This window comes from Balaenoptera borealis, assembly GCF_965194805.1.
Source record: "Balaenoptera borealis genome assembly, chromosome: 3".
Classification (NCBI taxonomy): domain Eukaryota; kingdom Metazoa; phylum Chordata; class Mammalia; order Artiodactyla; family Balaenopteridae; genus Balaenoptera; species Balaenoptera borealis.
In genome coordinates, this window is record NC_138866.1 from 148,854,520 (window position 1) to 148,868,680 (window position 14,161).

Below are 14,161 nucleotides of genomic sequence, written 5' to 3' on the forward strand. Positions count from 1 at the left end.
CAAGGGGCAGGTGGAGCAAGGCCAGAAACAGGGGCAGCTGGGGGGGTAGCGGGCCAGGATTCCCCGGAGGATCCCCGTGGGAGGAGTGTGTTGTTTTCCGAATAGATGGAGTCTCCAAGCCGCTCTCTCAAGCCCCACTGAACGACTCCCAGGCCTCTCCGGCCGTGGACCCAGCAACAAACACACCCCTCCCCCAACCCGCGTCCCTAGTTCTTCTAGACTACCCTACCGGGCGTACAGCAGCCCTCCAAGAAAGCGTCAACCGCTTAATTCTCTTCGCGCCTGCGCGCGGCGCCTCGACGCGACCCTCCACCTCACGCTACTGCGTGGGGCGGGACTTCCTCCCGGCGCCCCGGAAAGCGGAAAGAGCTCTTTTCCGCCGGAAGAAGAAAGGAGTTGCCCCCGAGATCGGACACTGGAGAGCAGGCGTCTTCTGTCGCGTGAAGTAAGGCCGATCTCCGGCCACCCGGCGAGGCAGATGACAACAGCGTCCTTGTAGGCAGGCTGGCTGGAGTGTCGGGCTTCAGGAGACGCGGAGGGGAACCGGAGTAGAGGTGAGGGGTCGGTGTATCTGTCGCCGTTTCAGCGCCACCGGGACCTAGGTCTCATTACTAACTCATTGTTCTCCGCTTTCTGGACTTCGTCTGAAAAACGAGCTTGGTAGCTCACGGAGCTGTCGTGGGGATAGATGTGGAAGGGAGAAATCCACACTCAGAATAAAGTTTAAGAAAAAAATTCAGTAGGTGAAATTTCCCTTGGGCGCTATCCTGTGTTGCATAAGGTATGCAACGTGAAGGTCTATACAAACCCAGACCTTCATAATCGATGATTTCTGCTTGAGGCAGCAGCGCCTGTTGCATTAATTTGAAAAAGTACACTCACAGTTGGTAAGTTTTAAGCTTCCTGAATCGGCCAGCAGAGTCATTTGGTATTAGAGGTGGAACAGAACCGTCTAGGTCATACCCCTCCTTTCATCTTTTTGTTTGTTTGTTTGTTTGTTTGTTTGTTTTTGGCTGCATTAGGTCCTTCCTGCTGTGCACGGGCTCTCTCTAGTTGCGCGAGCGGGGGCCACTCCTCCCTGCGGTGCGTGGGCTACTCAGTGCGGCAGCCTCTCTTGCTGCGGAGCATGGGCTCCAGGCCCGCGGGCTTCAGTAGTTGTGGCTCACAGGCTCCGGAGAGCAGGCTTAGTAGCTGTGGCGCACGGGCCCAACTGCCCCGCGGCATGTGGGATCTTCCCGGACCAGGGCTTGAACCCGCGTCCCCGGCACCGGCAGGTTGATTCCCAACCACTGCACCACGAGGGAAGTCCCCCCTCCTTTCATCTTAAATTGAAGCGCAGTCTTTGAGAGGAGACAGGCTGAAAGTAACACAGGTTGTTAGTGATAGAGATGGGACTAGAAGTGAGATTTCTTCATTTCCAACCCAGAATTCTTTCCTCCACACCATACCATCTCTTTGGATTGCTGAACAAGTCTTTTTGGGGGGAAGTGAGCAGGAGTGAAGAGGGTGGTGTTGTACATTTAGGTGCAGTATGAATCCATCAGAGGCAAAGTCACTATGTGTTAGGAGTTAGAACTGTCATTTATTTACATTTTAGATACTCTATAGATGTAGATGCATCTATCATTTCCTATTCAGGAACGTTTGTGTAGTAACAAAACATGAAGATGAAACTGCGTACCTGTTACATACCTTTACACAGAAAAGCCTGGTGTTCATAGATATATGCTCACCTTGGAAGACTTATCACTAACTATTTATTATTTGAGTTCTTACTATGAATATTTACTGTAACAATCTGTGGAAATGTTTACTCAAAACACTGTCTGAATCAGAAACTAGCTATAAAGAACTCGTAAGTTGCCTGCAAGTCCAGGGCAGATGCTGTAGAGGGCATTGCAGTCACACTTCAACTGTCTGTGTAAGTAATACTGCACTTAGTGCTCGTGCTGTTTAAAAGTATTGTGCATTATCTCTCTCATCTTTCCCATATTATTAGGTGGAAATGTCTTGTAGGAACGTGGGTAAGCCTAAGAGGTCTAGAAAACAACCTGAACATTAGCAAATATTGAAAACTGTTAGCATCACACAGGGGAAGTCTTTCTACTGAGGAACTCATTCAACTAGATGTTCATTGTGAGGGACCCACTGTTACTCTATATAAATTATTTTCAAACTTTTTGCTCTCAGGACTCCCTTACAAATTATTGAGGATTCCAAAGAGCTCTCATTTATGTGTGTTATATATATCAATATTTATGGTATTAGAAATTAAAACTGAGAGGTGTCTTTAAACACAAGAATATACAAGCACACATTCTATTGTTAGAGTGAAAGGATCTCAGGGGCCCTCACAGGGACCAGACTTTTAAGAATAACTGCTCTATACAAATGTTTCAAAAACATTTTAGATGATGTAGACAGATGATTGCTGTAGCAAGTGATTGTGACATGAGCAGAAGTATCACCTTAAAAATGGAATAACAGGGACAGTCTTATACTTCTATAATTTCTACTGGAATTATACTGAGTTCATAGTTATTACATAAGTAGGTAATTGGTGTTTAAAACGCCTTCTCTTTTGCAGAAATCTTTGACAGTTATATGTGGTTATTTTGGGGAAATTGGCTTGAAGTTCTTTGAAGGGCTGGGAACACATTTTTCTGCTTTAAAGTAGTGAAACATAGGATCCCACTCTCTGAAAATTCTAGCCAGCCATCAACTTTTTGGAAAGGATGAGATTTCAGTAATGAGGAGTGCCTCCTTCTGATTTTTCACCCGGCGGGTATTACATAAATTTAGCCAAGGTTGTCTCGGGGAGTGGAGCTGTTGTTTGGCATTGAGCTACTGTAATTGTTACTTTGTATCACTTGTGAGGACATCTATTCCCATAAAATGTTTTTTTAAAGACACTTGAAGGAATTCCCTGGCTGTCCAGTGGTTAGGGCTCCATGCTTCCACTGCAGGGGGCACGGGTTTGGTCCCTGGCCGAGGAACTAAGATGTCACAGGCCGCGCTGCATAGCCAAAAAAAAAAAAAGTATTAAAAAAAAAAAGGACACAACACTTGAGAAGGAATCGCCTGTGATCTTTGTAAGTCCCTAAATTTTTCATTACCTCAACAGCATATAACTTCCTCCATCAAAGTCTTAGATTCTAAGACCAGCAGAGAGCCAGAGTCCTGTTCTGTGATATCAGAATGTATGTCAAGCTCAGGGCCAAGGGGGTAACTTCCACTCACCAGCCTCCAGAGGATATGAACCAAATTTATGTTTCAGAGCATTTTAAGTAAACATATTGTAGACCTTTGGGCTCTCTTAATTAAGAGTAGTCAAAACTATATTATTAAATGTGTCAAAGGTCTCTTGCAGTGATGGGGAGGAGCTTTCTAGGCCACACACATCTTCCCCACCCCCTAGATTCTTCTAAGCCCCTCCCACTCTGCCCATATTAGAAGTCACCGGGGAGCACTGCTAACTAATAGGATTATGTATTAGATCCCTCAGGTGTATTGGAACAGAAGAAAGGTTGAGAATTACTCCCCCTGCTCCTACCAATACACACATATTTGAAAGCTACTTTCTAATAAAGAGGCTTTTCTGGGCTTCCCTGGTGGCGCAGTGGTTGAGAGTCTGCCTGCCGATGCGGGGGACACGGGTTCGAGCCGTGGTCTGGGAGGATCCCACATGCCGCGGAGCGGCTGGGCCCGTGAGCCACAGTTGCTGAGCCTGCGCGTCTGGAGCCTGTGCTCCGCAACAAGAGAGGCTGCGATAGTGAGAGGCCCGCGCACCGCGATGAGGAGTGGCCCCCGCTTGCCACAACTAGAGAAGGCCCTCGCACAGAAACGAAGACCCAACACAGCCAAAAATAAATAAATAAATACATTAATTAATTAATTTAAAAAAAATTTAAAAAAAAAAAAGAGGCTTTTCTTTTAATTTGGAAGACAATTTGATGTCTCCTTTTTCTTTTCAGATATATGAGCTCTTTGAAAGCAGAACACTGTTGTTTCCATGTTTTGATCATTCAGAGATTATGAAGGCACAGTTCCTGCCTTTTATTTGCTTACAGTCAAGCGGAGTAGACACAGGTCATGGTGGCAGTATAGCCCCTTAAGTATTCTGAAGGAGGTGAGTATGTGGAACTTAACCTGGGAGAGGGAGGAACTAGGCAATGCTTTTAAGAAGTAACTTTTATACAGGCATTACTTGGGTGGGCAAGGAGCCGGGGGTGGGGGGGTGGCGTCCGTTCCGGGTTCCCAGGAATCTGTGGCTGGTTTATAAATTATAAATTGTACAAAAGACACTATCAAGTGTCTTTTCCAGAGATCTATCCTTATTTTTGGATCGTGCTTCTCTTGTTTTCCTTCTCTGTCACTGCCCCCTCCCCCTTAATTGGATGGGTATTTGGGATATGAAGGGAAGTCAGAGGGTAGAAATCTTTCTGTGTGGCCGAATAATAGGATGGCTTTACCAAGAAGTGATGTATGTACTCAGTAAATCCATTTGTAAAAACTAAGTTCCTGCTTTGTTTAAATGCATAGCTGGGAAATCTCAGTTTTGTTGGTTGGATTCTTTCCCAGTGAATGGATTATATTCTTGTCTCCAGTCCAGTCTATTTGAATATACGGACATCTCGTAAGCTGCTTTCAAAGAAGAGACCCACATTTAGGCTTAGGAATGAGCACAGGGGAGACAGCAAGGTTAGAATCCAAGTTCATTTTATAAAAACATTTTTATCGGTTATGTCTGAGTGACTGCATGTTGTTTTAATCAGCTGCAAGCTGTTTAGTTGAATTTGCATAACTCAAATAAATGATAGTTTAATTCTACCAGGATTTGAGTGAGGTGGAAATAGAGCAGAAAAACCTGAATCTGTCAAAGTGTGGGAAAAATGAAGAAAAAACAATTAATTAGTCGGGCTTAATTTTTTTCTGGGATTGGGGAATAGCAGAAAATAAGCCCTGAAGTAGAAAGACATGAACTAGCCCCTGTTCAGTAGCATTTCTAAAATATTTGGGACATTTTACTAACTTGGGGCATAGCTGTGCCCAACTCATGGTTACGCTCCTTCCGGGAGACTTCCTAACTGACAGAAAAGATGCTGACCGGGTGCAATCTTTGCAAATCACAAACTGTTATCTTTTTTTTTTTTTTGGCTGCATTGGGTCTTCGCTGTGCGCAGGCTTTCTCTAGTTGCAACGAATGGGGGCTACTCTTTGTTGTGGTGCGCAGGCTTCTCATTGTGGTGGCTTCTCTTGCTGCAGAGAATGGGCTCTAGGCACGCAGTCTTAGTAGTTGTGGCTCACGGGCTCTAGAGCGCGGGCTCAGTAGTTGTGGTGCACGGGCTTAGTTGCTCCGCGGCATGTGGGATCTTCCCAGACCAGGGCTTGAACCCGTGTCCCTGCATTGGCAGGCGGAGTCTCAACCACTGCGCCACCAGGGAAGCCCACAAACTGTTATCTTGCATTTAGATTCATTAAGCGTTGGTTGCCATGAAGCAAGCATATGTAAGAGTTCAAATCTCTTAAAGCTTGAAGTTATAAAAGTAATAGATTACCATTCCCTCAATATCTTGACATGCTAGAGGACAGTGTTTTAAAAGCTGGACTTGTCATGTTCTTCTGGAGACTAAGAAAATAGAGTCCTTGAAGTCAAGCTGACTCTGCTTTTAGCCTCCTAAATGAAAAGGTAGATAGAACAGGTCTTGTTTGCAAAATGAATTCAAGACCTACTTATCTACCAACAGCAATTATACACTTTCCATTGTCTTACTATAGAAAATAGGAGTAGTGAATTTATAGATGAGTCAGGGTGAAGAAAGACATAGTGAACCCATGAGTATCTTACTCTAATTGATAGGAAGGTGACTAGAAGTTGGAGAAGTTGGTTAGGAAAGTGGAGGAGAGGACCTTTCCTGTAATACAGTCTTCATAGGGTCCAGGAAGTCTTTTTTTTTTAAATTAATTAATTAATTAATTAATTATTGGCGCATTGGGTCTTCATTGCTGTGTGCAGGCTTTCTCTAGTTGCGGCGAGCGGGGGCTACTCTTTGTTGTGGTGCATGGGCTTCTCATTGTGGTGGGTTCTCTTGTTGAGGAGCATGGGCTCTAGGTGTGCGAGCTTCAGTAATTGTGGCACACGGGCTCAGTTGCTCCGCGGCATGTGGGATCTTCCCGGACCAGGGCTCAAACCCATGTCCCCTGCATTGGCAGGCGGATTCTTAACCACTGTGCCACCAGGGAAGCCCCAGGAAGTCTTCTGGTAGCTAAACCTTGGATAGAGACCAACCTAGTCTCATTTACAGAATGCCACATCATGGTGAATTGTGCTGGGGGCAGCTGCCACTGTGTGAGCCACGTAAGATTTTAACACATTTTGGAGGATGAGAAGAGCAAACTGATGACCAAGCACGTGCTTCAGAAATTACTTTATTGCATGTGTACAAGTGATTGCATATTGTTGTTTGAACCAGCAGGAAGTCAATTATTAAACATACACTTTTCCAAATAAAAGGCAGTTTAATTTTACCAGAAACCAGTGTCATTTTGTATCCCGAGTCTCTAACCAGCTTTACAATCTCATCTAATAAAGGTGCCTTAAATTCTGAGTATTTTGAATTATTAAACCGTGTTAGTTTACACCAGGAGTCTGTGGTGGTTTTACATATTCTCTTTCCCCTTTGTTAAGGTGGGGAGGCCAAAGATTATGTTAATAACTTGCTCAAGAGTTATAAAGTGATATAGGTAAAGCTAAGAAAAGAACAGATTTTGGTATCTTTTGCCCAATATGAGGGATTGTGGCTACAATGGTCTGATTTTTTTTAAAAAAATCTTTTTCTGTTTTGTTTTTTAACAGATTTATCAGCAGGTTGCAGGTGAACATGGCCTTGAGGTAAATCCTGCCCCTTATTGAAATTTAGTTCCAGCAGATTGTTGTTGGCATTTTAAGGAATTAGAATATTTTACAAAAAACAAGTTTTGTTGTGGTTCTTTTCTAGACTTTTTTTTTCTTGTGGAAGATGAGAAACATGTTTAAAGAAGGGTTCTTTATGCTGAATAATTGTGATGCTTGAAGTTGGTCATCTGCCTTATTTAAATTAAGTGGATTTTAAAAATCAAAGCTATTTCTACACCATTTTTTTCTTGATCAAATAAAATTTTATTAGAACCTTATAGATGCCTAGTTTTTATCCATGTTACATTACATGTGAAATAAAGCCTGTTAGACTCCTGAATTCAAACTTACTTTATCTGTGATGTCCTACTTCCTACTCAGTAGTTTCTTTTTTAGTAGCTGATAACATTTTTGATAATACACACATATATATTTTAATTGTTTGTAACTTGAACCATCTCTGTGCTTGCTTTGGTTGTATCTTCCTTATATAAGGGTAGTGATCCAGGTTGGCAGGGCAGAGGGATGTGTGTGTGTGTGTGTGTGTGTGTGTGTGTGTTTGTAACGAGCTTTAAGATTGTCAAGTTGAGTTGTGAATTCAAGAATCTGAACTTCTGTTTATACCAATAGGCAGAGTTTTGAGATAGGAGACAAGAGGTTCTCCTTGTGTCAGACTTTGAGTGTACTGGGAAACATGTAAGTGAAAATCTTTAAAGTGAAAGATTTTTCAGTTAACATAAAACTTTAAGTGATGAGATCAGGGGCATATATGTTTAGAGAAGCATCCACAGGGCACGATACTAAATTGTCCCTGAGAATTGCTTTATAGGTGGAGTCATTTACTCTGCATCTTGACTGGTAAGCATGAAAATGCCGTGTATGCAGAGCTTTAAGTGGCAACTGGAAACTTGAACTGGAGAACCAGAAATGCAGCCAAGGGAGCTGGGCATCGAGGTCACAAAATGGCATGAGAGCAGTGAGGCAGGATGCCCAAAGGTGCTGGCTGGAGACCACCTCTCCTACCAGGGCTCAGCTTTGCACTTGGTGGACTGATATTTTCTCTTGAAAGATTGTTGTGCATTTGCTATATGTCATACACTGTTATGCATTCTCATGTTTGTCATTAAATCTCCCATCCTATAAGACAAGTATTATTTTTCTCTTTGTTTAAAGAGAAACAGAAGCTCAGGGAGATAATGTGACTTTTCAGTGGTCGTAAGGCAAAGTCGCTACAAAATAGCAATCAAACTCAGGTCTTCCAATTTCAAATCTGGTTCTCTTTGCATTATAGGACAGTTCCTAGAATCAGTTGCAACTAATGTTGTCTATTTTTTACCAGACCTTAGCCCCCCTACCCCAAACGTGCACATAGTGAAAGCAACACATTTATTATTATTTATGTGTAGGCTGCTGTGTGACACCAGGAAGCACGTAGTAGTAGGTAATGTTGCATTTTTACCAGTCTTGCCATCTAGCCACAGTTGCCCCTCTCTTCCTTCATACTGCCTCCCCTCAGGTTTGTCCCTCTCCTGCAATAGGTCTTCTGCTATAGTTTGAACAAGCCCTGCCATCCCTCACATGGAGAGCAGTGAGAGGCCGAAGAGCAGTGGCTGGATGAAACAAATATTTGGTGTGCACGTGTTAGCCCTTGGGGATTGAGTGATGAACAAGACAGATACTGTCCTGCCTTCATGGAATTAGGTGTTACAAAGATCATTTCAAAATTAAAGGGGGTAAGTACCATGAGGGAGAGGACCAGGTTTTTAGAAGCAGTGTTCGGTGGGAGAAACCTCACCGGAGTGCCACTGACTGCTGGGAAAACAGGAGAGGAGAAGGCTGCTGAGCACGGCACGTGGCTTCCCTGGTTCTCTTTGTGGGTGGCCTCCTGCCTTCTTACACCTGTTCTTGGCTGACTAATGAAATGTCACAAGTGCTGGGGTGGCTGGAGCCACTAACACTTATATATCTCTTCCCTCCTTCTCCCCCAAGCTCTGTAGGCCTTGGGGACTCAGATACTTTGCACATACACAGATAGACCAATACAGTTTGACAACCTGAAAGACCTTTGAGTTCATTTAGTCTGAGCCTTCATTTTACAGCCAGAACTGACTAACCTAGCATCACACAGGTGGCAGCACACAGGATCCAAGTCAGGTGAAATGAATGCCAGCACACCAGTCTGGCAGATAATAACATGAACCATAAATGATGGGCTGGGTGCATGGTGCTTAAATGCTAAGTTCAGGCAGCTGAGGCGTGAGTGGCTGGGAGAGGGGTAGGTACGGAAGAGAGACAGGAAGCTGGGCATCAGAATGGTCTAATAGAAAGTGACGCACTTTGGCATTGAAATGCCATTGTGTATCTTTAGACATCCAGGCTTTTCCAAAGAAAAACAGGGATGCACAAATTGGGGAAGCTGACAACTGAACGTGTACAGATGCTGAGAAATGTCCACGTTGAAAAATGACAATTTTGAATTTTCATAGTCTAATAGAATGCCAATCTTCCTTGGGGAAACCGTTATCCTTATATCTGGAGTCGTCTTGTGTAGAAATTCATACTTATGCCTAAAGATTAAATGTTGATATAACAAAGCTTCAGAAATTCTGTAGATGGGCTATTTACAGAACATTTCAATTTTCAAATACTCCTATGATTATATCATTTTCTTTTATTAAATGACTATCAAAGTAACAGGCCAGTTCTCAAACTATGTATCTCTTTTCTAAAACGTGTCCTAAGAAACTTATATTTCAAAACTCTGTTTTTGAGCAGCCACTTAACTGCAGAAACTTAACATACAGTATCATAAACTCATATTGCATCAAAATTTGTATAGAAATACGTTTAAAAATGTGGATTTCAAGGTTCAGATTGTAAATCCCTTGTAATAAAGACATTTGAAACAGGAAACCTCATAATCTTTCATGTAATAAATTGGGCCTTTTGGTATAATCTGTGCACAAGTACTCTGAGGCATCCCTTTCCTAAACTTTCAAACTAAGCGGGGCACCTGGGGGCCTGTCACCACTCAGTATTGTATAGCACCAGCAGCCTCTCATGAAGGGAGGATGCTTCTCCTTTGTGCTTTGAAAATGGCTGAAACCAAAGCTGGACACAGAAATTTCCTAGCTCTGCCCCCTATGGATGTTTGAAGTTCTGTGTGCCAGCATGCTGGTCCACATGGCTGGGATGAACGCTTAGAATATGATCCACATGTGTCGGAACAAACCAGCCTCTTTCCATCCCAGTTCACCTTGTTTTTTTCTTAACTGAGCAGCCAACAGAAACTGAATGAGCCGTTCCCTCTACTTTCCCTCTCACCACCAATAGAGTCTAAGACTATGAACCAAAAAATACGAGTCCTCCACTGTTAAGAGACACACACACATACCACCACCACCACCCCCCCCTTCCCCGGACATCTTTCCAAGGTGGGACTACAAACTTCTGCTCTGGCACTCTGCTTTTCGCTCTTCCTTTTTCACTCTGTCTTGTGTTCCCACCTTCTTCTGTCTTTTAACCTCACCTCTCCCACTCCACACAGACTCCTCCTCGTCCTTTATGCTCCTTCAGTTTTTCCCTGCCCCTTGTTCTTAACCGACTAGGAGAGGAGACTGATTTTTTTAGTCTTAGTTCAGGCAGAATATCCAAAAACAGTACGTGGCTCAGTGAACAGGATTTCTTTCATTCCTCAAACTGGGTCTGAGGTTTAGCAGAGCCGATTTTAGTCTTAATATCTTACAGGAGGAAAGTTGCTCTTCTCACCTTTGCTTGGGCATGACAACATTTAACTAACCACGATGGAGGCTCCTGGGCACAAAACATTGGATGAAACGTTAATAGGATTCAGCAAGTCGAGGATCAGAGGCCCCATAGTACCCACGGTGCTGGGTAACTGGTGTGGTAAAAATTTTTGCAATTTTTGAGATGGAGAGTGGTTGCACCCATGGCCTTCTAAGTCTGAAATGTCTGCTGGCCTGGGCCTCATGGATTTTCCCAGCTTTATGGAACTACTCCAGTAGAGGACAGAATGCTTAGCGGCAGAAGCAAACTGGAATTAACCATAACCATTAAGCCTCTGCCCACATCTACTAAAAAAGATGGAATTGGGGCTTCAAATCAAACTATGCATTTAGTAACACTGAAGTTGAACATAAATGCAAAACCAATCACTTAGTGGTGAAGAATGCTGTCTTTGGAGCCAGACTGCCTGGGTTTGAATCCAAGCTCTGAATCCCTATTGGGTGGATTATTGAACTGCTGTGGGGCATAGCTTTCTTATCTTTAAAATGGGATAATACAATTATGGGAAGTAAACGAGATAGTATGTGCAAGAGTGTAGAACAGTGCTTAACGCAGAATAAGTACTCCATGAATTTTAGCTATTTTATTGGAAGTACCCAGAGCTGCTTTCTCTTTCCATCTGGACTTTAGGGAAGGGGGCTGGAAATGAGTCCTGAAATATCTTAGCATATTTTAGAAAACATAACGTGGGCCTTAGTTACTACTAGTGAAAACCTCTCGCTCTATTCTTATCAAAGCACCTTTTAATCTTGGGTATCCAGATTTCACCTTACCTTGATGATGCAAATGTGTGCCTCATGCACCAGGAGAGGCAGTTTGCTCCCAGGTCTTCCTGTTTAGGGACATCTTCAAAGGCCACACCCACCGTGTAATCCAAACACTCGTCCACCTCCACCTCCCAGTAATGGCGCCCTCGAACTGGAATTAGGTTTCCCATGACAGCAACACACCTGGTTTTAGAAAGTGGAAGCATCTGTGATTTGGGGTGACCCAAGCCCGGCTGTGCAGGTGAGTGACACCAACTGCTGGGGTCAGTCAGTAGGTAGTCTAGAAGTGTGGAGGCAGATGTTTGAACACCCACTTGTAAAGCAGCACAGCCCTAACTCTCAAAGCTCACTTGAGTGATGCTGAAGATTAGAAGAGGATTATTACACTGCTGGTCATAGGTGAGGAGGAGAAAAGCCAATAGAAAAGGCTCTGTTTGCTTTTTTCAGTGATTGGGCTTTCATAGTAACAAAAAGGTTTGGTTCACTTGTTCATGATGAAAGAAAGGGATTGAGGACTTCCCTGGTGGTCCAGAGGTTAAGACTCTGAGCTTCCACTGCAGGGGGTGTGGGTTCGATTCCTGATTGGGGAACTAAGATTCCGCATGCCACAAGGCGTGGCCAAAAAAAAAAAAAGAAAGGGACTGAAACCTAACAACACAGCATGGTTGAGGGAACCATATGCTTGAGGTTCATGAGCTGGCCAGCACTTGCTTCTGGTCTCCTTGTTCCCCATCTGCCTCTCCCCCTCCCTCCCCAGTTCATACTTCAATTTGAAATATAAATCTGATCATATCTTTCTACTAATAATTTCTACCACCTAAATGGTAAAATCTAAACTTTTTTTTTTTTTTTTTTTTTTTGCACTGGACCATATGCATGTTTCTTGCCTCATCTTTGACCTCTTCCCATTAGGGACCCCATATTGCAGACACACTAAACTGCTTGTAGTTCTCCACACGTGATCTTTCTGGCTTCCATTATTGGTACAGGTACAAGGCACTTTTTGCCTTGTTGTTCTGGAGAACTCTTTATACTTCAAGACCTTGCCCCTCCCAGAAGCCCTCCTTGGGGCTCCTACGATGCCTTGTCCATGCTTCTTTTTTTTTTTTTTATAAATTTATTTTCGGCTGTGTCGGATCTTCGTTGCTGTGTGCGGGCTTTCTCTAGTTGCAGCAAGCGGGGGCTACTCTTCGTTGCAGTGCATGGGCTACTTATTATGGTGGCTTCTCTTGTGGAGCATGGGCTCTAGGCGCATGGGCTTCAGTAGTAGTGGCACATGGGCTCAGTAGTTGTGGCTCCTGGGCTCTAGAGCACAGGCTCAGTAGTTGTGGCGCACGGGCTTCATTGCTCTGTGGCATGTGGGATCTTCCCGGTCTAGGGCTCGAACCCGTGTCCCCTGCATTAGCAGGCAGATTCCTAACCACTGCGCCAGTAGGGAAGCCCAGGGACTATCTTTGTCTCTTTACCCCCAGCACACAGCACGTTGTTTCATGGGGCAACAGATGTACTAGTAACAGGATATTAAAATGGGACTCTAACTCAGCTTGGCTGGAACCCCAAAAGCCAAGACCAGAACAGTAGGTGGTAAGTACTCCCATATTACAATATGAGATGCTGGACCACCTACACAGGACTTGTAAAAGACGTGGCCAAAAACTGGTTTTGCAACTTTTAGTGCAACACCAAAGGGTTGAAGCTGAAGATGCTTGAGGCTGTGTCTACCCAGAGAGCTGTCTTATAATCCACACAAAGAGTGAAGTAGCAGTGGCCTGGTCAAAGGTGTGCGTTTTCAGAGGACCACGTATGAAGGAGACCCACCATAGAAATGCTGTAGATTAGAGTCTGCCCAACTCATGAATTATTGAAAAAAAGCCAATAAGATCTTAAAGATTTGATCAGTTGCATTCTGTTTTTTTAACGCAGGTAAGGACTTTATTGCTTCTTAATCCTCTCTGTGCCCCCCAACCCTGGGTTGAGTGGGCAGAGGCAGGAAAGGATAAAGTTGTGTTCCACTGTACTCTGTGCTATTCTGCTGTCACACGCTAACACTTACATATAGTAGGTATGTAACACACATGCAGTAAGAAGGCCAGCAGGGAGCGAGTGTCAGAGGAAGTGTCGGCTGCAGGACAGTCCAGGACCCAGGCAGGGAGGCTGGATGCAGTTTTCCATTGGTGGCCCCTCTGGCCCCCCTAAGAGAGTCCTTTTCTTCCTTATAAGATCCTCCTGACTCTAAGACCAACCCGCCGAGAATTCTTTTCATCCTGATTACCAGGAAGCTAAGAGCTGTGTTTAATGTTTAATCTTGGAAACAGAAATTAGCCCTTGAAGTTAAGCTGTGTTTTTTTTTTATCCATTGCTGTGATTTTTCTATTTCAGTAGGGCATATTTGCCCTGTTTTGTTTTTTTTTTAGATTTTTTTTTGATGTAGACCATTTTTAAAGTCTTTATTGAATTCATTACAATATTTTTTCTGTTTTCTTTATTTCTTTCGGTTTTTTTTTTGGTCATGAGGCATGTGGGATCTTAGCTCCCCAATCAGGGATCGAACATGCACCCCCTGCACTGGAAGGTGAACTCTTAACCACTGGACCGCCAGGGAAGTCCCTTTCCCCCTATTTTAAGTCTTCTTTAAGCATTTGGAAAGAAATGAGTTACAAATACATCATTTTGACCTTGAGTACTAAGCTCT

At 43.7% G+C, this 14,161-nt stretch overlaps 2 protein-coding genes and 1 long non-coding RNA gene across 5 annotated transcripts in view; 1 reads left to right on the top strand and 2 right to left on the bottom strand.

Annotated features, from left to right (window-relative positions):
• LOC309625878 (uncharacterized protein) overlaps positions 1–553 on the bottom strand; it is a 33,468-nt gene extending 32,915 nt beyond the window's left edge. Inside the window, exon 1 of the mRNA XM_082385925.1 lies at positions 230–553. The gene's annotated coding sequence lies outside the window, so the exon portion shown is untranslated. The remainder of the gene's footprint in view (positions 1–229) is intronic.
• Positions 554–570: 17 nt separating this feature from the next.
• FSD2 (fibronectin type III and SPRY domain containing 2) overlaps positions 571–14,161 on the bottom strand; it is a 31,098-nt gene continuing 17,507 nt past the window's right edge. Inside the window, exons 11-12 of one of the 3 annotated variants that reach the window (XM_082388500.1) lie at positions 11,476–11,652; positions 571–3,016 (exon numbers count right to left, since the gene is read on the bottom strand). In XM_082388500.1, the coding sequence (XP_082244626.1) occupies positions 2,857–3,016; positions 11,476–11,652 (337 nt within the window). In that variant the 3' untranslated portion in view covers positions 571–2,856. Of the gene's footprint in view, positions 3,017–8,433; positions 9,463–10,623; positions 10,709–11,475; positions 11,653–14,161 lie in introns of those variants that run through there. The other 2 variants (XM_082388499.1, XM_082388501.1) reach the window with 2 other exon arrangements.
• On the top strand, positions 3,009–7,173 carry LOC309627033. The gene is made up of 3 exons (XR_014243496.1): positions 3,009–3,592; positions 3,925–4,129; positions 6,857–7,173. It is a non-coding gene; the product is annotated as an uncharacterized lncRNA (long non-coding RNA).